Consider the following 26,350-nt stretch of genomic DNA (forward strand, 5'->3'; position numbering starts at 1 on the left):
CTGAACATGTGACTAAATCTGCTGGGTCAAAAGTATACAAACAGCCATGTTAACTCTAACATTTGACAACCAAACAATTAAACAAGGCGACACGGTAAAGAATCTGGGTGTTATCTTCGACCCAACTCTCTCCTTTGAGTCACACATTAAAAGCGTTACTAAAACGGCCTTCTTTCATCGCCGTAATATCGCTAAAATTCGCTCCATTCTGTCCACTAAAGACGCTGAGATCATTATCCATGCGTTTGTTACGTCTCGTCTCGATTACTGTAACGTATTATTTTCGGGTCTCCCCATGTCTAGCATTAAAAGATTACAGTTGGTACAAAATGCGGCTGCTAGACTTTTGACAAGAACAAGAAAGTTTGATCACATTACGCCTGTACTGGCTCACCTGCACTGGCTTCCTGTGCACTTAAGATGTGACTTTAAGGTTTTACTACTTACGTATAAAATACTACACGGTCTAGCTCCATCCTATCTTGCCGATTGTTTTGTACCATATGTCCCGGCAAGAAATCTGCGTTCAAAGGACTCCGGCTTATTAGTGATTCCCAAAGCCCAAAAAAAGTCTGCGGGCTATAGAGCGTTTTCATTTCGGGCTCCAGTACTCTGGAATGCCCTCCCGGTAACAGTTCGAGATGCCACCTCAGTAGAAGCATTTAAGTCTCACCTTAAAACTCATTTGTATACTCTAGCCTTTAAATAGACTCCCTTTTTAGACCAGTTGATCTGCCGTTTCTTTTCTTTTTCTCCTATGTCCCACTCTCCCTTGTGGAGGGGGTCCGGTCCGATCCGGTGGCCATGTACTGCTTGCCTGTGTATCGGCTGGGGACATCTCTGCGCTGCTGATCCGCCTCCGCTTGGGATGGTTTCCTGCTGGCTCCGCTGTGAACGGGACTCTCGCTGCTGTGTTGGATCCGCTTTGGACTGGACTCTCGCGACTGTGTTGGATCCATTATGGATTGAACTTTCACAGTATTATGTTAGACCCGCTCGACATCCATTGCTTTCCTCCTCTCCAAGGTTCTCATAGTCATCATTGTCACCGACGTCCCACTGGGTGTGAGTTTTCCTTGCCCTTATGTGGGCCTACCGAGGATGTCGTGGTGGTTTGTGCAGCCCTTTGAGACACTAGTGATTTAGGGCTATATAAGTAAACATTGATTGATTGATTGATTGATTAATATTTGGTTACATGTCCCCGCTTGGAAAAGCTGTGCCCTCCAAATTACGTTGTCTAGTCACTAATACTGACTTTCTTTAAAAAAAAACTAAAAATCAGCACAAATTGTTTCATAAAAAAAAATTGGGAAACACTTAAAAAGCAAAAGGGCACACACGTCCAATGGCTCAACGAATCCTCCTGTCAAAAAGGGTTCCAGCCAAAAAAGAAAGTGATGAATAGGAAGACACTTGAGTTGTTCCATTCATTAACGAGGGAAATCTTGTCAAAAAAGATCTGTGGCTATCGTATATCTGAACAAATACAAATGAATCTGAGGCTATTTCCTCTTTTTCAAGACTTTGACCTTTGCACCATACTTTCTTTAGCTATGGAAGAACAGCTTGAACTTGGGGTTACGTTTAGAGTCAACATTCTTTCAGTCTTGTACCAGTAAGTACTCAAACAAGCTGGAACCAACATCCTCAATGACAATAGTTTGTAGTCAGGCAGCCTGCAGGCCTAACCAAATAGTTTGAAGTCGATCATAGTTCAAGACAGAAGGGGGACTGCACTTTTTTGGAGTTTTGCCTACCGTTCACAATCCTTATGAGAGACGACCAAATATTTTTTAGCATTTTTTTTGCAATCTAACATACAAAAATCGGCTCGTTCTTGGTGGCTAGCAATGTAGCCAATGGGAGCAATTATTTCTAGCTCAAAAAAATGCATTCAAAAACCAAACAATACTTCCGTAACCTCTATAACAGGGGTCACCAACCTTTTTGAAACCAAGAACTACTTCTTGGGTACTGATTAATGCGGAGGGCTACCAGTTTGATACACACTTAAATAAATTGCCAGAAATAGCCAATTTGCTCAATTTATCTTCAATAAATAAATCTATATATATAAAAAAAAATGGGCATTTCTGTCTGTCATTCCGTTGTTCATTTTTTTTTCCTTTTAGGGAAGGTTTTTTGTAGAGGATAAATGATGAAAAAAAAAACACTTAATTAAACGGTTTAAAAGAGGAGAAAACACGAAAAAAATGATAACATTTTGAAACGTAGTTTATCTTTAATTTCGACTCTTTAAAGTTGAAAATTCAACCGAAAAAAAGAAGAGAAAAACTAGCTAATTCGAATCTTTTTAAAAAAAAATTAAAATAAAAGTTAAGAAACATCATTAGTAATTTTTCCTGATTAAGAATAATTTTTGAATTTTTATGACATGTTTTAAATAGGTTAAAATCCAATCTGCACTTTGTTAGAATATATAACAAACTGAACCAAGCTATATTTCTAACAAAAACAAATCATAATTTTCTTCTAGATTAACCGGAACAACATTTTTAAAATAAATTCAAAAAACTTTGAACTAAGATTTAAATTTGATTCTACAGATTTTCTACATTTGACAGATTTTTTTTATTTTTTTTATTTTAATCATAATAAGTTTGAAGAAATATTTCATAAATATTCTTTGTCGAAGAAACAGAAGCTAAAATGAAGAATTAAATTAAAATATATTTATCATTCCTTACAATAAAAAAATGTATTTACTTGAACATTGATTCAAATTGTCAGGAAAGAAGAGGAAGGAATTTAAAAGGTAAAAAGGAATATGTGTTTCAAAATCCGAAAATCCTTTTTTAGGGTTGTATTTTTTCTCTAAAATTGTCTTTCTGAAAGTTATATGAACCAAAGTAAAAAAATAAATTAATTTATTTAAACAAGTGAAGACCAAGTCTTTAAAATTTTTTCTTGGATTTTCAAATTCTATTTGAGTTTTTTCCCACTTGGAATCAAAAATGTCGAGCAAAGAGAGACCAGCTTGCTAGTAAATAAATACAATTAAAAAATAGAGGCAGCTCACTGGTAAGTGCTGCGATTTGAGCTATTTTTAGAACAGGCCAGCGGACTACTCATCTGGTCCTTACGGGCTACCTGGTGCCCACGGGCACCGTGTTGGTGACGCCTGCTCTATAATAACTAAGTTGTAGCAAAATTGTTATTGTAAGAACAAACACTGACCAACTCTTTTTCTAGCGCAGTAGCACATCGGCATTCTTCGGTATTAGTCGTATAAGCTAGCAGCAGAAAGAGACAAGCTATCTTCCACGACAACACAAAACGCGTTTGAGTTTGTATTGCACAACACTGTGATACGACACCAATCTGTACTGACTTAAAAACACAAACAATCATATTAAAGTATCTGTAAAGTGTTAGCCCACATTTCATGTTTTGTTTGTAACCAGCTAACCGGGGAGCATATTTACTGTAGTTGTAATAAAACGCATGACGTGCTGAACGTATTGTGATTAATATCAAAGTGACTTACTCGATGTATAGTTGTGCATTTGGTCCAGTTGGCCGAGGACTTATTTTTTTGGTTTATTTAGGTACGCACTCCATTTATGTCAAAATAGCTTGGCTCCAAGTTCCACATTTACTTTACCCTGTCCGCTTTTGTCTGCTCCAACGTCTCACGCTTTCTTCATGCTCGCTTCTAGAAGCAGTAGTTCATACTCAGTATTCTCAGCTTCAAAAACATAAGGTTGTGAATCCTAATTTGTCCAAAAATAGTCATCTTCGTGGTCTGTTATTGATTCCGCCTTAATAAGAACACACTTGCGTTGGTTTCCGGAAGTAGGAACACACATTTTTTGCCAAAAGTCAGATGTGCGCTGCTGTGGAAATGGAAATCAATGCGCTGGGAAAATTACTCCTGGCATTGATTAAAATGAGCAAAATACGACAAATATTAAACATATTACATATTGTTATGAGCGTGTCTGTTACTACATTATATATATCATTGCAGTGCGTATATTAAACGTTGATAACGGGTTTTGAAGTTGTTTTAGAGGGATTTGAAGGCCAAAAACGCTGACCGCAACATTGAAGCGTTTTTTTTTTTTTTAATCATTTTTATAATCCTCAAAAAAACATGTGTTATCCTGTCTCTTATAATGATTGTGAAAGTAAAAAAAAAAGTGCAGTTCCCCTTTAAGTGTATATTTGCTAGAACATGGATTAACAAGAATAAGCTTTGTGTTCATCTCAGTTGTTAGCATAAACATTCCATATTTTTCTCTTTACATTGTGCCGTTTTGCCCAATTGTATTCACTTTTGCAGTTTGCTTAACTTTAAAAACAAACCCCAGGCTACAATAGGATTCTGGACTGCACTTTCAAAACCCCTGTACGAGATCGCCATTTTATTGCTGCCTACGGGTGTGACATGCAATATAATCCATTTGCAAATGTAATATATCCAATTTCAATATGTATGACATAGTTCTAATAGTTTTAAGCAAAAAATAAAAGCTCATTAATTATATTTTTTGTTTTGCTATTTTAATGAAGTAATCAACAGCTCATGATGCAGATGGTAGGATTTATTTTTAATCAAGCATTTACGTGGCAAAAAATACATACATGGTTATTATTAACTGGTAAAAGCCCAAGCACTTAATTCACATACAGCATTTATTTCCCCCATTGATACATTTAAAATAGATTTCAGTATATACAATACCAATTACTCTGACTGGACATTTGTTTAAGTCTGATTATAAAATAAATAAATAAAAAGTGTACATTGGATTTAGTTTTTCACTTGTAATATGACACTTTCTCTGACTAAACATTTTTTGAAACATCATTTTGAATGTCAACACTGAGGTTTTACAGGTTGTCATCTTGTTGACCAGTTACAAGGAGATGATAATTCATTAGTGGAGGTACAGAACAAAGATGAACATACAGCACAAAGGACATCATATTGATTGCAATTGGACTGTTCCGTTTGTTTTATCTTAGTAGTTAATTCTCATCGGCTAGATAGGACAGCTCTAGTCTGAGAGGATGGTGCAGGATAGTGTTATTCAACTGGCAATCCCGTGGGGCCAATAATGACACCATACAGACCCCGGAGTTTAGTTCAAAACTTAGGAAACAAGTATTTTTGGTGCAAATTCCTAAAAACTCTAGAGTAATTCCTGTTCCATAAAGGAAGATTTTTACATTGACATTTGAACCCTGCTAGCAAACATAGAAGACTGGGGTCCAAACATGTGATCTACATAAATGAGGCGTCCCTCAAGGCACCCCTTTAAGTCCTCTCCTTTTATGCAGTTTTTTTTTTCTTTCTGTTATATATGTAACTAAGGTGTTGCTATAGCTTGTTTACTTTTGATGCAGTCAGTACTCATTTGTTCAACTTTGTAGTTATGCTAGTGGTGTTCCACAAGGTTCTATTTTAGGGCCTTTTTTTTTTCATCAATTGGGATATTCAACTTTTGGCCTGCGAGTGCAGTTCAAAGAACTTGTTAGAGACTTCATTTTTTTCAGCAGATTCACACTAGAGTACTGTTATAAAGGTGATATTGGACTAATGTTTTTGTAGAAGGTCCTTAAAAACAGAAAAGCGCTTCTGTAACTTTGGCAAAATGAAAAGACCAATATCAAATGTCTACTGCAGAGAATCCTGTTTTAGCTGCTGGTGTAAGAGGTACAGCAGCTTTCTGGAAATATGGCCCTCAAAACAATTGAATTGAAAATCTGTGGTGTATACGGACCTTAAAGAAAAACACCATTTGTACATATTCTGGATAGGACAGACAAGTGGTTTGAAATTGGAGTAAAGGCATGGAAACTATGTCAAAACATCTCTGAACAGAGGGGGAGGCCTTCCATGTAAATTAAGCCTCTAATACATAAACATAGCACAGGCATTTTTGGCTGAATGGAATACTAACGAGGGTGATACCAGCCAAACGACTTTCATAGCAGAGGTCTTAACACCCATTTATCTGAACGACTGTTGTTTTGCATCCGAAAAGAGTGACACCACTCTTGTTGGGGCATGTCTCACCAACCATAAACAAGATATACCGCACCGTCCTACGGTATTGAGTCTTTTAGCATGAACTGATGATGGGGTGTAAACGTGAACAGTCCAGTGGCCATCCAATGTCCTCGATATATGATAATAATTCACACATACTAGCTCCAACGATGCAGAACATAGCAGAGAGCAAGCAAACAATAGCGGGTATGAGCGAGAAATGGTGCTTTCTCAAGACAAAACACTGAGTGCATCCGAGAGCATCTTCAGCTCGTCCTTTACTCCTTCCAGGCCTCCTTGGATTTTCAAGGGGTTGTCCAGGACCTCGATGCTGCTGGTGTATGGATCAAACTTCACTGAGAAGGGGCGGTGGATACCAGCAACGTATGTCCTGGTTAGAGTTGAAGATAAACAGAGTCGAGAAGGTCAGTTCACATGTGACCATTAACATCCCACTTGGCTTTTCCACCTGTCTACAGAAAATGGAATGTCCTATTGACATTTGAAATACACTCTGTTTTCATAAACATTCCCTTGCTGCTCTTTCCATTTGGACTGTGACTAAATACTGTCAAAACACCCACCAAAGCTACTTGTTTTGCAGGGTAGCACTGATGTTTTTGCCAAATAAAACGTCAGTGTTTTTCTTTGGTAAGAGGGTCTACATTGGTAACAGCTGTCTTCTGGCACAAAAGGATGTTGCCCGCGGCGTTAGATTTTCTTGCGTAACCTCTCGTCTTGTGTTGTTTTCTTCTCAAAAAGTGCATCTGTTGCGTCTCTATGTAAGAATGCTAGCGTGTCTCGATATTGATATGGATATCGGATATTAAAGTTAAAGTTAAAGTACCAATCATTGTCACACACTAACTAGGTGTGGCAAAATTATTCTCTACATTTGACCCATCACCCTTGATCACCCCCTGGGAAGTGAGGGGAGCAGTGGGGCCACGCCCGGGAATCATTTTTGCTGATTTAACCCCCAATTCCAACCCTTAATGCTGAGTGCCAAGCAGGGAGGTAGTGGGTCCCATTTTTATGGTCTTTGGTATGACTCAGCCGGGATTTGAACTCACGACCTACCGATCCCGGGGCGGACACTCTACCAACTATGCCAGTGGTTCTCAACCTTCTTTCAGTGATGTACCCCCTGTGAACATGTTTTTAACTCAAGTATCCCCTAAACAGAGCAAAGCATTTTTGGTTGAAAAAAAATAGATAAAGAAGTAAATTACAGCACTATGTCATCAGTTTCTGATTTATTAAATTGTATAACTGTGCAAAATATTGCTAAAATATTGGACTGTTTGGAAAAAAATATATGAAAATAACTAAAAACTTGTTGAAAAATAAACAAGTTATTCAGTTATGAATAAAGATTTCTATACAAAGAAGTAATCATCAACTTAAAGTGCCCTCTTTGGGGATTGTAATAGAGATCCATCTGGATTCATGAACTTAATTCTAAACATTTCTTCACAAAAAAATAAATCTTTAACATCAATATTTATGGAACATGTCCACAAAAAATCTAGCTGTCAACACTAAATATTGCATTGTTGCATTTCTTTTCACAGTTTATGAACTTACATTCATATTTTGTTGAAGTATTATTCAATAAATATATTTATAAAGGATTTTTGAATTGTTGCTATTTTTAGAATATTTTTGAAAAATCTCACGTTCCCCTTGGCATACCTTCAAGTACCCCCAGGGGTACGCATACCCCCATTTGAGAATCACTGAACTATGCCGCTGAGTAGGATATCGGTCCGATACTAGCAAAAAAAAAAACAAGTATCGGATGGTATTGGCTTAATTGAATCCAAAATCTCTGATATAAGCTCCAATACAAGCTGTCTTGCAGCGCGTTGACTTGTGCAAAGATGGACAGACAATTTACATCTAAATGTCCTCATTATTTTTTTTGTATTTTAGTAGAGTAGTTTACGAAAATAAACATTATAGGCTACTGCAGGGGTGTCCAACTCATTTTAGCTCAGGGGCCGATTGGAGGGAAATGTGTGCGCACACGGCGTAGCGCAGTGGTAGAGTGGCCGTGCGCAACCAGAGGGTCCCTGGTTCAATCCCTACCTAGTATCGACCTCGTCACGTCCGCTGTGTCCTGAGCAAGACACTTCACCCTTGCTCCTGATGGGTGCTGGTTAGCGCCTTGCATGGCAGCTCCCTCCATCAGTGTGTGAATGTGTGTGTGAATGGGTAAATGTGGAAGTAGTGTCAAAGCGCTTTGAGTACCTTGAAGGTAGAAAAGCGCTATACAAGTACAACCCATTTATTAAAGGCCTACTGAAATGAGATTTTCTTATTTAAACGGGGATAGCAGGTCCATTCTATGTGTCATACTTGATCATTTCGCAATATTGCCATATTTTTGCTAAAAGGATTTAGTAGAGAACAGCGACGATAAATTTCGCAACTTTTGGTCGCTAATAAAAAAAGCCTTGCCTTTACCGGAAGTAGCAGACGATGACGTCACAAGTGTGAGGGCTCCTCACATCCTCATATTGTTTATAATGGGAACCTCCAACAAAAAGAGCTATTTGGACCAAGAATACGACAATTTCCCCATTAATTTGAGCGAGGATGAAAGATTTGTGGCTGAGGATATTGATAGCGAAGGACTAGAAAAAAAAAAAAATTAAGTTTAAAAAAAAAAAAGCCCTAAAAAGTCCTACCGGTTACACTTAGAGATGCTACCGCAGTAGAAGCCTTTAAGTTCCATCTTAAAACTAATTTATACACCCAATCCTTTAAATAGACCCCCCCTTTTTTCTTAGACCAGTTGATCTGCCGGTTCTCTTTTCTGCTTTGCGCCCCTCTCCTGCGTGGAGAAGATATCAGATGGCCACAAATCAGTTTCAGTGGAGCAGGTGTAGCTGTTCCAAGTTGGGACCAGGGGGGACCACTTCTCAATGCATCAGTCGGTGACGTCTCTGTGCTCCAACTAGTCTACATGCAAGAGGATTCCCCTGCTGACCTCCCTATGGACTGGACTATAAAAGCCAGGGGTATCCCCACATTTGCGGTCCCTGCCAAGGTTTCTCATTGTTCCCATTGGATTTAGTTGTTTTTTTTGCCTGGATGTGCAATCAGATCCAAGGATGTTGTGGTTTGTGGAAGCCCTTTGAGGCATTTGTGACATCAATCCATCCATTTACTACCGCTTATTCCCTTTGGGGTCGCGGGTGACACTAGTGCCTATCTCAGCTACAATCGGGCGGAAGGCGGTGTACACCCTGGACAAGTCGCCAGCTCATCACAGGGTCAACACATATAGACAGACAACATTCACACTCACATTCACACACTAGCGCCAATTTAGTGTTGTTGCCAATCATGTTTTTGGAAGTGGGAGGAATCCGGAGTACCCGAAGGGAACCCACGCATTCACAGGGAGAACATGCAAACTCCACACAGAAAGATCCCGAGCCCGGGATTGAACCCTGACTACTCAGGACCTTCGTATTGTGAGGCAGACGCACTAACCCCTCTACCGCCGTGAAGTCCCGACTATTGTCCAATATCACTAAATCTTGACTGATTGATTGGATGACTTATAATAATTATTCAATTAAATATCTTCCTGCCCCAAGTGGAGGAGTTCAAGTACCTAGGAGTCTTGTTCACGAGTGAGGGAAGAGTGGATCGTGAGATCGACAGGCGGATCGGTGCGGCGTCTTTAGTAATGCGGACGTTGTATCGATCCGTTGTGGTGAAGAAGGAGCTGAGCCGGAAGGCAAAGCTCTCAATTTACCGGTCGATCTACGTTCCCATCCTCACCTATGGTCATGAGCTTTGGGTCATGACCGAAAGGATAAGATCACGGGTACAAGCGGCCGAAATGAGTTTCCTCCGCCGGGTGGCGGGGCTCTCCCTTAGAGATAGGGTGAGAAGCTCTGTCATCCGGGAGGAACTCAAAGTAAAGCCGCTGCTCCTTCACATCGAGAGGAGCCAGATGAGGTGGTTCGGGCATCTGGTCAGGATGCCACCCGAACGCCTCCCTAGGGATGTGTTTAGGGCACGTCCAGCTGGTAGGAGGCCACGGGGAAGACCCAGGACACGTTGGGAAGACTATGTCTCCCGGCTGGCCTGGGAACGCCTCGGGATCCCCCGGGAAGAGCTAGACGAAGTGGCTGGAGATAGGGAAGTCTGGGCTTCCCTGCTTAGGCTGCTGCCCCCGCGACCCGACCTCGGATAAGCAGAAGATGATGGATGGATGGATGGATAAATATCTTTCAATACTTCATATACTTCCAAATGAAAAACAGGGATTAGCTGATTTATGTAGAATTCTAATTAATGGATAATACTAATCATAATACTACAAAATTACAATCATCTTTAATATAATAATATTATCAATGCATCTACTGGGATTTAAGCTTCTCCATGTCCTTAAAAACCAGTGATACCCCTTTTTGGAACTTTAATCATAGTTGCTTGAACGCACCACAGTCATGAGCTCTGAAATACAAAAGTTAAACATAACCTTCGTATTGATATCGTATCGGCCACTACTCAAGGCTATAATATCAGTGTCATAGTTGATCAGAAGTAAGAAAAGTTTGGACAATCCTGAAGAATACTGCACCTGAATTTCTCCTTTGCATCAGAAAAACTCTCTGAAACAAAGTAAACGGGTTGGTAGGTTTGGTCTTGGTAGGGTTGCACTGCTGCGGCTTCTGGATGGAACTCCCTTGTCTCCGGTTCATCAGAGAGAGAGTGCTGCACACATAATTTAGGTAAGTTTAATTGCTACGTTCATATACACACGGCGGACATAAACACATACCACAAGCTCTCCATAAGATGAAAGTAGTCCAGCGCCGTAAGCCCTCACTTCACCATTTTGTTTGCACAAGCCGTACTCCACAGTGAACCAATAAAGCTGCTCGAGGAAACACAAACGACAGTCATGGAGAAAAAATGTGCACTAGAGTGGACTCCAAATTCATTATTCATCATCAAGACCGTTCTTGCTCTTACTGTGGATAGTTTCTCAATATCGGCGTCTGAAGCACCAAGCGAAGCCAGGCCAAGATTCTGCACAAAACAATCAAGTTAATTGTTTTTTGAGATAGACAAGCCTAACCTGACAGGCCACAAATGTAAACTAACAAAAACCTAACGAGAACTTTAATTCAAAGGCTGCCTTCTCAAAGAAAATAAGGATCTGTTTGAGTTCTCACTTGCAAAGTGGTACCTCAACTTACAGTTTGTACAAGCACATTGCGTTCCATGACCAAGCTCGTACCTCAAAGTACTTCTATCTCAAATTATTAATTGAAATTCATTTAAATCAATTTAATTTGGCCCTCCCAAAACACCACTATTGTAACATCCATCCATCCATCCATTTTCTACCGCTTATTCCCTTTCGGGGTTGCGGGGGGGCGCTGGCGCCTATCTCAGCTACAATCGGGCGGAAGGCAGGGTACACCCTGGACAAGTCGCCACCTCATCGCAGGGCCAACACAGATAGACAGACAACATTCACACTCACATTCACACACTACAGCCAATTTAGTGTTGCCAATCAACCTATCCCCAGGTGCATGTCTTTGGAAGTGGGAGGAAGCCGGAGTACCCGGAGGGAACCCACGCATTCACGGGGAGAACATGCAAACTCCACACAGAAAGATCCCGAGCCTGGATTTGAACCCAGGACTGCAGGAACTTCGTATTGTGAGACAGACGCACTAACCCCTCTTCCACCGTGAAACCCACTATTGTAACATGTAACGTGTATTTTTAAAATCAGACTGTCAAGATCTTCTCTACCATCTGGTTTGTCGATTGAGTACTACAGTCCAAAGGCAGCGTCTGCAGCTTCTCAATATTTTTACGGATAAATGTTCGTTTGGATGTTTGTTATTGCATGCCACGGGGTTGGTCTTCTGCTTCTTCTCCTCCACAATAACTTTATTAGTTCAAAACAGTTGGAGGGCAGGATTGTGTCGATCTCTAAAGGGCACTCAAACACGCATGCCAACCGTATAATCAATACATGTGTTTGTTTTCTGTTTAAACAAAGCAAGAACAACAACGCATAACAATATATGAACTCTTTATTGCTCAATGAAAATGCTTGTAAATCACGGTATGCTTGCAACTTAAAAAGCATATCAAAAAGCTGAGAGACAGTCTGTATCTCAAATTACTTGTGAGTTTAGGTACCATAGTATGGTGCAGTTCTTTACCAGTGCCAACGACAAACACATTAATAAACTATTAAAATATCACTTAAAGGCCTACAGAAACCCACTACTACCGACCACGCAGTCTGATGGTTTATACATCAATGATGAAATATTAACATTGCATCACATGCCATTACGGCCGGTTTAGTTTACTAAATTGCAATTTTAAATTTCCCGCGGAGTTTCTTGTTGAAAACGTCGCAGAATGATGACGCGTGTTTGTGACGTCTCAGGTTGTAGCGGACATATTAGCCCAGCCCCACTTAGGGCTAAAAGTCGTCTCTTTTCATTGCATAATTACACAGTAATTAGGACATTTGTGTTGCTAAATCTTTTGCAATTTGTTCAATTAATAATGGAGATTATAAAGAAGAATGCTGTTGGTGGAAAGTGGTGGATTGGAGCTGCCTTTAGCGCCGAAAGACAGCCGGTGTTTGTTTGTTGTGAAGCTTTAACACAGAGCGGTCAAGCGAACATGTTTCTCTACGTCAACCAGCAAGTTTTTGGATGGGAAAATTGTGATATTAAGTCGGCTCTTACCGCAGACTTGAGTGGATTATGGGACCTCCTCCTGTAGCTGTCAAAAAGGCAGCTGTGATCTTGGCTTCTCTCAGAGACACTGGCGTTCACCGCAGCCCTCCGACTTTCAGGTATGACTTTATAATCTCACTAAAACACTATTAACACAATAAGCAGATAAGGGATTTTACAGAATTATCTTAGTAAATGTGTCTAATAACATCTGAGTCGCTCATACTGCTGTCGCCTGGAGCCGTCGCCTTTTCTTTTCTTTTTTTTTTGTTAGTGCTTCACTCTAACTTTCCTCATCCACGAATCTTTCATCCTCGCTCAAATAAATGGGGAACTCGTCGCTTTCTCGGTCTGAATTGCACTTGCTGCTGGTGCCTATGATTATAAACAATGTGAGGATGTGAGGAGACCTACAACCAGTGACGTCACGCGCACATCGTCTGCTACAGTACTTCTGGTAAAGGCAAGGCTTTTTTATTAGCGACCAAAAGTTGCAAACTTTATTGTTGATGTTCTCTACTAAATCCTTTCAGCAAAAATATGGCAATATCGCGAAATGATCAAGTATGACACATAGAATGGACCTGCTATCCCCATTTAAATAAGAAAATCTCATTTCAGTAGGCCTTTAAGTAATACCTTTGTTTTTAAAGAATTTTGATTTGGATTGATCACAGGCTTACCTGGGAAAACTGTGCAAATGTACGGTCTGCCAACATAGGCACATGGCCAAGAAGCTCATGGACGCAGTCGCTGGATGGAGAGAGAGTGGGGAAAAAAACGTTTTAAAATCATTGTTGGATAATAAGTAAGGGTGTGCCTGTCATGTTGGACAAAATTAGAAATTACGTTTGGTTGAGACAATACCCAATATAAACAATTCATGTCAATATGATTGTTTTTCCTTACTAATATCTGCTCGGGTATTTGTGTGTGGCGTTTGCATGTTCTCCTCATGCTTGCTTTGGTTGTTGGACTGGGTGTGGTTTTCACACACATTTCAAAAACATTCATATGAGGGTAACTGGAAACTCTAAATCAGGGGTCACCAACGCGGTGACCGTGGGCACCAGGTAGCCCGTAAGGACCAGATGAGTCGCCCGCTGGCCTGTTCTAAAAATAGCCCAAATAGCAGCACTTACCAGTGAGCTGCCTCTATTCTTTTAATTTTATTTATGTACTAGCAAGCTGGTCTCGCTTTGCTCGACATTTTTAATTCTAAGAGAGACAAAACTCAAATAGAATTTGAAACTCCAAGAAAATATTTTAAAGACTTGGTCTTCACTTGTTTAAACAAATTCATTAATTTTTTTACTTTGCTTCCTATAACTTTCAGAAAGACAATTTTAGAAAAAAAATACAACCTTAAAAATGATTTTAGGATTTTTAAACACATATACATTTTTACCTTTTGAATTCCTTCCTCTTCTTTTCTGACAATTTAAATCAATGTTCAAGTTTTTTTTTTTTATTCTGAAGAATAATAAATACATTTTAATTTAATTCTTCATTTTAGCTTCTATTTTTTCGATGAAGCAGAATTTGTGAAATATTTCTTCAAACTTATGATTAAAATTAAAAAAAAATATTCTGGCAAATCTAGAAAATTTGTAGAATAACATTTAAATCTTATTTCAAAGTCTTTTGAATTCATTGTAAAATTTTTGTTCTGGAAAATCTAGAAGAAATAATGATTTGTGTTTGTTAGACATATAGCTTGGTCCAATTTGTTATATATTCTAACAAAGGGCAGATTGGATTTTGACCTATTTAAAACATGTCATCAAAATTCTAAAAATATTCTTAATCAGGAAAAATTACTAATGATGTTCCATAAATTATTTTTTTTATTTTTTCAAAAAGATTCAAATTACCTAGTTTTTCTCTTCTTTTTTTCAGTTGAATTTTGAATTTTAAAGAGTCAAAATTGAAGATAAACTATGTTTCAAAATGTAATTTTTATTTTTTTCGTGTTTTCTCCTTTTTTTAAACCGTTCAATTAAGTGTTTTTTCATCATTTATTCTCTACAAAAAACCTTGTGTAGAAGGAAAAAAAATGTACGACGGAATGACAGACAGAAAACCCCATTTTTTTCCTGGATATTTATCTGTTTCTATGTATATTTATTGTGAGAAATCATTAAGATGATCAGGGTTTCCACAATGATAAATATCATCAATTATTGATAATAACGGAGTTAAAGGTAAATTGAACAAATTGGCTATTTCTGGCAATTTATTTAAGTGTGTATCAAACTGGTAGCCCTTCGCATTAATCAGTACCCAAGAAGTAGCTCTTGGTTTCCAAAAAGGTTGGTGACCCCTGCTCTAAAGTGTCAATAGATGTGATTGTGATTGTTAATAGTTGTTTGTTTTTATGTGTCTTGTGATTTACGAGTGACCATCGGATCATCCATCCATCCATCCATCCATCATCTTCCGCTTATCCGAGGTCGGGTCGCGGGGGCAGCAGCCTAAGCAGGGAAGCCCAGACTTCCCTATCTCCAGCCACTTCGTCTAGCTCTTCCCGGGGGATCCCGAGGCGTTCCCAGGCCAGCCGGGAGACATAGTCTTTCCAACGGTTCCTGGGTCTTCCCCGTGGCCTCCTACCAGCTGGACGTGCCCTAAACACATCCCTAGGGAGGCGTTCGGGTGGCATCCTGACCAGATGCCCGAACCACCTCATCTGGCTCCTCTCGATGTGGAGGAGCAGCGGCTTTACGTTGAGCTCCTCCCGGATGGCAGAGCTTCTCACCCTCTCTCTAAGGGAGAGCCCCGCCACCCGGCGGAGGAAACTCATTTCGGCCGCTTGTACCCGTGATCTTATCCTTTCGGTCATGACCCAAAGCTCATGACCATAGGTGAGGATGGGAACGTAGATCGACCGGTAAATTGAGAGCTTTGCCTTCCGGCTCAGCTCCTTCTTCACCACAACGGATCGATACAACGTCCGCATTACTGAAGACGCCGCACCGATCCGCCTGTCGATCTCACGATCCACTCTTCCCCCACTCGTGAACAAGACTCCTAGGTACTTGAACTCCTCCACTTGGGGCAGGGTCTCCTCCCCAACCCGGAGATGGCACTCCACCCTTTTCCGGGCGAGAACCATGGACTCGGACTTGGAGGTGCTGATTCTCATTCCAGTCGCTTCACACTCGGCTGCGAACCGATCCAGTGAGAGCTGAAGATCCCGGCCAGATGAAGCCATCAGGACTACATCATCTGCAAAAAGCAGAGACCTAATCCCGTGGCCACCAAACCGGAACCCCTCAACGCCTTGACTGCGCCTAGAAATTCTGTCCATAAAAGTTATGAACAGAATCGGTGACAAAGGACAGCCTTGGCGGAGTCCAACCTTCACTGGAAACGTGTCCGACTTACTGCCAGCAATGCGGACCAAGCTCTGACACTGATCATACAGGGAGCGGACTGCCACAATAAGACATTCCGATACCCCATACTCTCTGAGCACTCCCCAAAGGACTTCCCGAGGGACACGGTCGAATGCCTTCTCCAAGTCCACAAAGCACATGTAGACTGGCTGGGCAAACTCCCATGCACCCTCAAGAACCCTGCCGAGAGTATAGAGCTGGTCCACAGTTCCACGACCAGGACGAAAACCACACTGTTCCTCCTGAATCCGAGGTTCGACTATCCGGCGAAGCCTCCTCTCCAGTACACCTGAATAAACCTTACCGGGAAGGCTGAGGAGTGTGATCCCACGATAGTTGGAACACACCCTCCGGTCCCCCTTCTTAAAGAGAGGGACCACCACCCCGGTCTGCCAATCCAGAGGTACCGCCCCCGATGTCCACGCGATGCTGCAGAGTCTTGTCAACCAAGACAGCCCCACAGCATCCAGAGCCTTAAGGAACTCCGGGCGGATCTCATCCACCCCCGGGGCCTTGCCGCCGAGGAGCTTTTTAACTACCTCAGCGACCTCAGCCCCAGAAATAGGAGAGTCCACTACAGATTCCCCAGGCACCGCTTCCTCAAAGAAAGACGTGTTGGTGGGATTGAGGAGGTCTTCGAAGTATTCCCTCCACCGATCCACAACATCCGCAGTCGAAGTCAGCAGAACACCATCCGCACCATACACGGTGTTGATAGTGCACTGCTTCCCCTTCCTGGGGCGCCGTATGGTGGTCCAGAATCGCTTCGAAGCCGCCCGGAAGTCGTTTTCCATGGCTTCCCCGAACTCTTCCCATGTCCGAGTTTTTGCCTCCGCGACCGCTAAAGCTGCACACCGCTTGGCCCGTCGGTACCCGTCCACTGCCTCCGGAGTCCTATGAGCCAAAAGAACCCGATAGGACTCCTTCTTCAGCTTGACGGCATCCCTCACTGCTGGTGTCCACCAACGGGTTCTGGGATTACCGCCACGACAGGCACCAACAACCTTGCGGCCACAGCTCCAATCAGCCGCCTCGACAATAGAGGTTCGGAACATGGTCCACTCGGACTCAATGTCCCGCACCTCCCTCGTGACATGTTCAAAGTTCTCCCGGAGGTGTGAATTGAAACTCTCTCTGACAGGAGACTCTGCCAGACGTTCCCAGCAGACCCTCACAATGCGCTTGGGCCTGCCAGGTCTGTCCGGCATCCTCCCCCACCATCGCAGCCAACTCACCACCAGGTGGTGATCGGTAGAAAGCTCTGCCCCTCTCTTCACCCGAGTGTCCAAAACATAAGGCCGCAAATCCGATGACACAACTACAAAGTCGATCATGGAGCTGCGGCCTAGGGTGTCCTGGTGCCAAGTGCACATATGGACACCCTTATGTTTGAACATGGTGTTTGTTATCGACAAACTGTGACGAGCACAAAAGTCCAATAACAAAACACCACTCGGGTTTAGATCCGGGCGACCATTCTTCCCAATCACGCCTCTCCAGGTTTCACTGTCGTTGCCAACATGAGCGTTGAAGTCTCCCAGTAGGACAAGGGAATCACCCGGAGGAGCACTTTCCAGTACTCCCTCGAGTGTACCCAAAAAGGGTGGGTATTCTGAACTGCTGTTTGGTGCGTAAGCACAAACAACAGTCAGGATCCGTCCCCCCACCCGAAGGCGAAGGGAAGCTACCCTCTCGTCCACTGGGTTGAACTCAAACGTACAGGCTTTGAGCCGGGGGGCAACCAGAATTGCCACCCCAGCCCGTCGCCTCTCACTGCCAGCAACGCCAGAGTGGAAGAGGGTCCAGTCCCTCTCGAGAGAACTGGTTCCAGAGCCCTTGCTGTGCGTCGAGGTGAGTCCGACTATATCCAGCCGGAACTTCTCTACCTCGCGCACTAGCTCAGGCTCCTTCCCCCCCAGTGAGGTGACGTTCCACGTCCCAAGAGCTAGCTTCTGTAGCCGAGGATCGGACCGCCAAGTGCCCTGCCTTCGGCTGCCGCCCAGCTCACAATGCACCCGACCTCTATGGCCCCTCCTATGAGTGGTGAGCCCATTGGAGGGATGACCCACGTTGCCTCTTCGGGCTGTGCCCGGCCGGGCCCCATGGGAACAGGCCCGACCACCAGGCGCTCGCCATCGTGCCCCAACTCCGGGCCTGGCTCCAGAGCGGGGCCCCGGTGACCCACGTCCGGGCGAGGGAAATCTGGGTTCATTTCGTTGTAATTCCATTGAAGTCTTTGAGCTGCTCTTTGTCTGATCACTCACCTAGGACCTGTTTGTCTTGGGAGACCCTACCAGGGGGCATGAAAACCCCCAGACAACATAGCTCCTAGGATCATTGGGACACACAAACTCCTCTACCACGGTAAGGTAGCAGCTCAGAGAGGAGCCATCGGATCATAACAAGAGAAATGAATTGCACGCCTCATTTAACAGACACAATCCGTTTAGTAGATCAGCTTTGCATTTGCGGTCAGGTTTGCACGTGCTTTAGTTCTTGCAAACCTTTAGGAAATCAGGCCATTAGTGGGCGTGCTGGATGTGCTCTACTAAGACTGTGTGTACAATTTATAAGTGGTGCAGACGGCCCTATTTTAAATGAGTTTTTTGGTTGTACTATGCGGGTTTCAACATGGAAACTCTCATGTATTGCATATTCATGTTATCATGCTCAATTGATAAGTGGTGCAGATTGCACCACTTTAGCGCGTACTACGCGGCTTTTGCCATGGAAACACTCATTTATTGCACATAATTGTTATCATGCTTTTGTCTGTAGCGTTTTGCTATGTTTTGAAACAAGCAGCCGACATACGAAACTTTTCTGGGCAATTTATAGGCAGTCCATTTAGTCCATTTGGGAGATGCTGGCAATAACTGTGAGCGTCATGTGCTGGAATGCTACAGATGCAAGAAATTACATATTGCATGGTCGGGGGGGGGCGTGGTTTCGGCAGGAGGCGTGGTTAAGAGGGGACGAATATAATTCACCAACTCAAGTAATTCATATATATATATATATATATGTATGAAATACTTGACTTTCAATGAATTGTAGCTATATATATATTTATTTTATTATATATATAAATAAAAGAAGTAATTGAATTTCAGACGGCACCTATCAAATACACAGTAATAAAAACACAGTTGTTCTACTAATTGTACTGTGCTTGCTGGTTATTAAAAAAACAACAACACTTACTTTTCACTATTTGAGTAACCTTTGTTCTGCCATTTGCGTGCCATACTGGCGAGAGTCACTTGCCGTTAGGTGCGCAACGCCACATAAATTGTTGGCCAATCAAAAAGAAACCCCATAACGCTATAGCCAACATTCACCAGGAGATGGCAACAGACAACATAGAATCACTCTATTACAGACAGCGTCGCCATGGCTGCAACTTCCTCGTTCTTCTGCATCGTCTCCTTGTGTGTGCAGTTTTTTATTAAAAATCCGTAGATGTTGTAACGTGATTGGGCAGGCCAGCTGTTTATATAACAGGAAAGCGGACATGAAAACAGGCTGTCCCCACTCATGTCCTCATGGAGCTGGAGGGGGCGTGAATTTCGGGAGATTTCCGGGAGAAAATTTCTTCCGGGAGGTTTTCGGGAGAGGCGCTGAATTTCAGGAATCTCCCGGAAATTCCGGGAGGGTTGGGAAGTATGCCTCCCAGTGCTGTGGGCATTCTGATACTTAGCTTATGTTTTGCATATGCACGAAGACAGACACTAAATTAATTTCGCTCTCGGTTTTGCTCAATTAGGAGACACGGCCCTCTGCACACAAGCTTAGTGGGTCAGCTTTGTTTAGCTGTCAAGTTTGTTTGTGTTTTAATACACGGAAATCTTTAGTAGATCAGGCCCATAGTGGTCATCTACAATCATGCACTTTCTAATTGTCAATATTTTTTTTTTAATGCGGGGACCCCACCTTTTGACAATTCATGTTTGAGAAATAGCTGTCATGTACTCACGGCTCTGGGGAATGCATTGGAGAGGAGGCGTGTCGGATGTACTGGGTGCACTGGAACACCCGGAATGCCAAACTGGCCAGGAAGTCTCTGGCCGAGAGCAAACCCGCTACTGGACGCAGCTGAAAGCCAGTGCGCTCTATTCGGCAATATGATAGGAGAGAAAATCACATTTTTGTGTTGCATTTACATGATCTCATTCTCCTACCTTTAAGGAAGCGGGACACGTCTTCCAGCTGGGGAATGTTGTTTGGACTGTACCCACAATGCCTTTCCAGCAGACGGAAGGCCTCGAGGTACTCACTGCAGGCATGGGTGGAGTACAGGTCCCTCAGGGTGGAAAAGACTTCCCGCCTGATAGCAGATAAAAAGGATTATGTCGTCTCCTCAGACAACACAGACTGCCTTGTTTTTTAACTTTTAATGTATTTTGGGTGACTACTAGAGATGCGCGGATAGGCACGTATATCATCTGCAACCGCGTCACCAAAGTCGTCATTCACCCGACGTCCACCCTAACCAACATTTTATCAGGACCGTACCCGCCCACCAACCGCCCGCTGAAATACATCAGAGGTCGGCTGCCTTTACCACTCATGGAGCTATTTAAACCTGTTTCACAGAGTAATGATGACAATTGGAACCGCTACCGTTCTCGCGACTATCCAATAGCGTTCACCCTGATGACAAGAATATGGGCGTGCTGTGAAGCCAGTGCCTTTGACACCTTCAACAACATGTACGAACCGATTGTTGGTCCGGCAACATGTTGTGTGCAGTTTCCGCAATTACACGTACAAGATTGAAAGGCATACTGGGTGATACAGAGTACACTGATGGTTGTGATATAAACAACTTTAACATTTACTAATATGCGCCACGCTGTGAAGCCACCCCCAACAAGATTGACAAACACATTTCGGGAAAACATCCTCACAGTAACACAACATAAAAGCAACACAACAAATGCCCACAATCCTTTGTATCCGTGACACTTCCAGAATATATTTTACACCCCCGCGCCCCCAACCCCGGCCACCTTACCGACGCACGCAGGGGGGGGGGGGGGGGGGGGGTTTGCTGCTAACGGGGTGTATAAAATAGTCAGGAAGTGTCATGAATACAAAGGATTCTGGGTATTTGTTGTGTTGCATTTATGTTGTGTTACTGTGAGGATGTTCTCCCGAAATGTGTTTGTCGTTCTTAATTGGTTTGGCTTCACAGCGTGGCGCATATTACTAAGAGTGTAAAATTGTTTATATCACAACCATTAGTGTACTCTGTGTCACCCAGTATTCCTTGCAGTCGTGTGTGTGTTGCCACGGAAGCCACACACAACATGACGCTGGATTGACAAGTAGATCGTACATGTTGTAGTAGGCGACAAAGTCAATGGCTTCATAGCACGCCCTAATACTTATTATCTGGGTGACTGCCGACATTCATTCAAGAGAATAATAGCGTCTCCTGATGTCTTCTTCGCTTGATGACACGGGTCTTAAATGGCTCTTTGAATGGCAAAGGATACCGATCCCAGAACCATGTATATCAAATATTTCCGGATGGTTCAACCGCCACCCGCCTGAATCTAATTAAAATCTATTTTTTCTCCATGTCAACCGCCCGACCCGCGGTTTATCCGCGGATGAGACCGCAAACCGGTCATCTCTAGTGACTACTCATACATACTCTTTGTATTAAACAATTTTTTTACTTTTATAATGAAACTTGAATTGAATTTTATGAATGTTTTGTATTAACACTAATATATATAAAATAAATTGTTCAATAATATTTTTTGTGCAAAATTGTATCATAATCTTAGAAAACTTGATAACTTTAACCAAGAATTGAACCGAGTACCTTTACATGTTTTGATTGATTGTTACTTTTATTAGTAGATTGCACAGTTCAGTACATATTCCGTACAATTGACCACTAAATGGTAACACCCGAATAAGTTTTTCAACTTGTTTAAGTCGGGGTCCACGTTAATCAATTTATCGTAAATTGATTAACACATGTCTGTGTTATGATGTAAATTAGGTGTGGTTGTATTGTATAATTATGTGTCATTGAATTAATTTTAATGTTATAATTTTATTGCATGATTTTTGTATCCCTTTAATTTAGGTATAGCCAGGGACTGCAGATGGAAATGAGCTATTTAGCTATAATCTGGTGTAGAACATATATGTCCTTGAGCTTAATGTCTCTGTGCACTGTCCCTTCAAATTAAGACTAAACTAAGTATTTGCTGTAAAATTCAATATAAAGCACCCTGTCGTTCATTCATTGATATTTTACATCACCCCCCCACGGATGGTAGGACCCTACGCATAGCCCTGTTCTGCGTTTAGGGCGGGACAGCCCTGCCTGTCTACATTAAGCTGAATAACTCCTTAAACAAATAATTATTTAGCCTAAGCCCTGTGTCAGCCACACTAAACCATTGTTTAAAGTTCCCCATATTGGATATTTTTTTAAACGGCTAAGTGCTTGAATCTTCGGCTCTTAGCGTTGTATGGACTCATTGATCGTTTACAAACTGAGTTCGGAGAGGACGTGACGCCGGAAAGACCACGCCCACACAGGAAGTGACGTCAGAAAGAAGGCGCCCCAGCCAGATTCATAACAACCTGTTTCGTAACTCGGAGCTAACCAATGAAAAGATGGAGGCGAGTCACCCAGACATGCCCGTGTTTCGCCTTCCTCTTGTTTCGCGCTTGTAAAAAAGAGAAGTGAAGTGAATTATTTTTATATAGCGCTTTTCTCTAGTGACTCAAAGCACTTTTACATAGTGAAACCCAATATCTAAGTTACATTTAAACCAATGTGGGTGGCACTGGGAGCAGGTGGGTAAAGTGTCTTGCCTAAGGACACAACGGCAGTGACTAGGATGGTGGAAGCGGGGATTGAGCCTGGAACCCTCAAGTTGCTGGCACGGCCACTCTACCAACCGAGCTATAACGCACACATGAATACCTTAATAGAAGGAAACGCGCGATTGTAGCTATTTCGGATACGACACATCTCAGACGGCAATCAGAATCAGAATAGTTTTTATTGCCATTGTTTGAGAACGGGTTCACAAACAAGAAATTTTTCTTGAGCGAGGAATTCTGAGCAACAGTTTTGGATAAGGCCTGGAAGAACGGCAGCCTGCTGGCATATGTTTGTCAAACAGCGTGTTGTGCCGGAGCAATGGTAAGAGAACTTTCGAATGTCAAGGTCAGCTGTGAGTCTACTTATCGAAAAATTTTGTCCATTTGTCATAGGAGAGACAATAAGAATGTGGGCTCCCGTGGATGTGATAAATAAGGTAGCGTGTTCTTTGTATTACCTAGCCGACGAGGGAAGACTACGGAAAATAGCGAATGCATTTCGACTAGCAAAGCAGACTGTATCAGTTCAAGTCTGCCATGTATGTCGAGCGATTACTCGACGTCTTGGTCCAGAGTATATAAAGTTTGCTAAAAACTTGTTAACTATCACATACCCATTAAATATTTTATGCATTTTTGATGGCTCGGGTGTGATTCACTACAATAGGGCCCCACAGCACGCTGGATTCCAGTTAATAGAAATAAAATCACAGCATTTTTAGCAAAACTGGTCATTGACTCCCAGAATTCACTCTTTTCCGAAGCCCTATTTTCACCCCTTCCTGGAAATTCTTCACAGTCCACAATTTTCAATCAATCTTGACAATTGCACCTTCAAAACATTCTTCTTAATTAGGACGATGAAACTACCATTTTCCTTTTCGTAAAAATTCCCAGTTTTTCCCGAAATTCTAGGAATTCCGAAATACCCATTTATATTCAAACTGTTAGTACGTCAACATTTGTCAACTGTTTGGAAGAATTCCAACACCAACCCATTCATATCATCTACGACAATTGTTGTAGTACTTATATTTTCAAAATTACTGTTTTTCCCAAAATTCACAAATTTGTAGGAAATTCTTATTTAAATGAATGGACGGCTCAATTTTATACTTAGCAAACTCAAGTTGTAGGCCGAATAAAACCTGTTCGCGGGCCTGATCCGGCCCACGGGCCGTATGTTTGACACCCCTAAACCAAAAGCTCCCAAATTACAGCATTTTTAGCTAAATCTGGTCATTGATTCCCAGAATTCCCAGAATTCACTCTTTTCCAAAGCCCTATTTTCACCCCTTTCTGGAATTGTTTACCGTCCACAATTTTCAATCGTTCTTGACAATTGCACCTTCAAAACATTCTTCTTAATTGGGACTGTAAAACTACTATTTTTCTTTCCGTAAAAATTCAAATTTTTTCCCAAAATTCTAGGAATTCCGAAATAGCAATTTTAATTCAAACTGCCAGTACGTCAAAATTGTTCAACTGTTTGGAAAAAATCCTGCACCAACCCAATCATATCATCTACGACAATTGTTGTAGTACTTATATTTTAAAAATTCCAGTTTTTCCCAAAATTCACAAATTTCGAGGAAGTTCTTATTTAAATGAATGGACAGCTCAATTTTATACTTAGCAAACTCATCTCGTGGGCCGCGTAAAACCTGTTCGTGGGCCTGATGCGGCCCACGGGTCGTATGTTTGACACCCCTGATCCAAAAGCTCACAAATTTCAGCTATGTTTAGCTAAATCTGGTCATTGAGTCCCAGAATTCCCCTTTTCCCAAAGCCCTATTTTCACTCCCTCCTGGAATTTTTCACATTCTACAAATTTAAAAATCGTTTTTGACAATTGCACCTTCAAAACACTCTTCTTAATTGGGACAATAAAACTACCATTTTTCTTTTCGTAAAAATTCAGAGTTTTCCCCGAAATTCTAGGAATTCCGAAATACCCATTTAAATTAAAACTGTTAGTACGTCAACATTTTTCAACTGTTTGGAAAAATTCCAACAACAACCCATTCATATCATATCGGACAATTGTTGTAGTACTTCCAACCATCCATCCATTTCCTACCACTTATTCCCTTTGGGTTGGCGGGGGGGGTGTTGTAGCACTTATATTTTTAAAAATCTTGTTTTTCCCAAAATTTAAAAATTTCTAGGAAATTCTTATTTAAATGAATAGACAGCTCAATTTTATACATAGAAAACTCATTTAATGGCCCGCATAAAACCTGTTTGCGGGCCTGATTCGGCCCACGGGCCGTATGTTTGACACCCCTAATCTAAACGCTCCCAAATCACACACAGCATTTTTATTAAAATCTGGTCACTGTTTTGGAGTATTTTGTTGCTTGAAAACGGTCCAGTTCAAACAAGCAATATGTTTTCTTTTTGTATACTTCCCTACTAAGTTTTCCCGTCCAAAGGCAAAACCCAGTAACTCAATTTTGGTCAAAACTGAGCTGATAAAAATTTTGGAGTTCCTAGGTGATATGCTTTACATTAGTGTATGCGATATTGTAATTTGTTCCGTAAGTAAGCTGTTACGCGCATGGCAGGACCTAGCAACTACCACATAACCGTGTAGATACAACAGAAACACCTAGAATCTCAAGGGACCAATCGGAGCTTCTTTTTCAGTCGCCTTATTGTCTTTAAAGAGACATTTGCACGAATGGGGGCCGACGGTCAACCTGTTTATCTGATATTATGGCACGAGGGAATATTTGGAAGATTGGCCCAGGACGTTGCAAGCACCTTCATTAAATGTATGGTTCTTGATTCTTCCCCTTGCATACTCTTTTGGGCAGATAACTGTGGAGGTCAAAATAAAAACTGGACGCTGTACACGGCTCTTGCCCAATGTGCAAACGCAGAATGGGGCCCACCCGAGATTGTGATAAAATATCTGGAGAAAGGGCACACACGTTCATGAGAGCAGATTCAATCCATGGCTCAATTGGCAAGAAAATGAAAGCTCAAGAAAACATCTATACGTTTGATGACTTTGTAGATCTTTGTAAGACAGCATCAAGATAGATTGGTTTTCCTTTTTCTCAAAATCAGCGGGAAGTGAGTTACTAGGTTTTGCCTTTGGACGGGAGAGTTCTTGTAAGGACAAGCTGCATGAAAGGAGCTTGAAGTGAACAGAAAATGAATTCCATGTCTGAAATGCGCTGAAATTGTAGGCTGATGACTTGAATCAATTGCTTTGATTGTGCTATTCATCTGTAAATAATGTAGCAAAAGAGCCTTGAAAGACACCACACAGCCTGCTGTCCCAAAAGACCAACCCCAGTACATAAGTTGTGACATTT

At 41.9% G+C, this 26,350-nt stretch overlaps 1 protein-coding gene across 1 annotated transcript in view; it reads right to left on the bottom strand.

The window, feature by feature from the left end:
* Nucleotides 1–4,570: 4,570 nt before the first annotated feature.
* th (tyrosine hydroxylase) overlaps nt 4,571–26,350 on the bottom strand; it is a 36,194-nt gene continuing 14,414 nt past the window's right edge. Inside the window, exons 7-13 of the mRNA XM_061917741.1 lie at nt 20,348–20,493; nt 20,143–20,278; nt 13,455–13,524; nt 11,027–11,083; nt 10,833–10,928; nt 10,632–10,765; nt 4,571–6,413 (exon numbers count right to left, since the gene is read on the bottom strand). Of these exons, the coding sequence (XP_061773725.1) occupies nt 6,254–6,413; nt 10,632–10,765; nt 10,833–10,928; nt 11,027–11,083; nt 13,455–13,524; nt 20,143–20,278; nt 20,348–20,493 (799 nt within the window). The 3' untranslated portion in view covers nt 4,571–6,253. The remainder of the gene's footprint in view (nt 6,414–10,631; nt 10,766–10,832; nt 10,929–11,026; nt 11,084–13,454; nt 13,525–20,142; nt 20,279–20,347; nt 20,494–26,350) is intronic.

Source organism: Nerophis ophidion, linkage group LG12 (assembly GCF_033978795.1).
Source record: "Nerophis ophidion isolate RoL-2023_Sa linkage group LG12, RoL_Noph_v1.0, whole genome shotgun sequence".
Classification (NCBI taxonomy): Eukaryota; Metazoa; Chordata; class Actinopteri; order Syngnathiformes; family Syngnathidae; genus Nerophis; species Nerophis ophidion.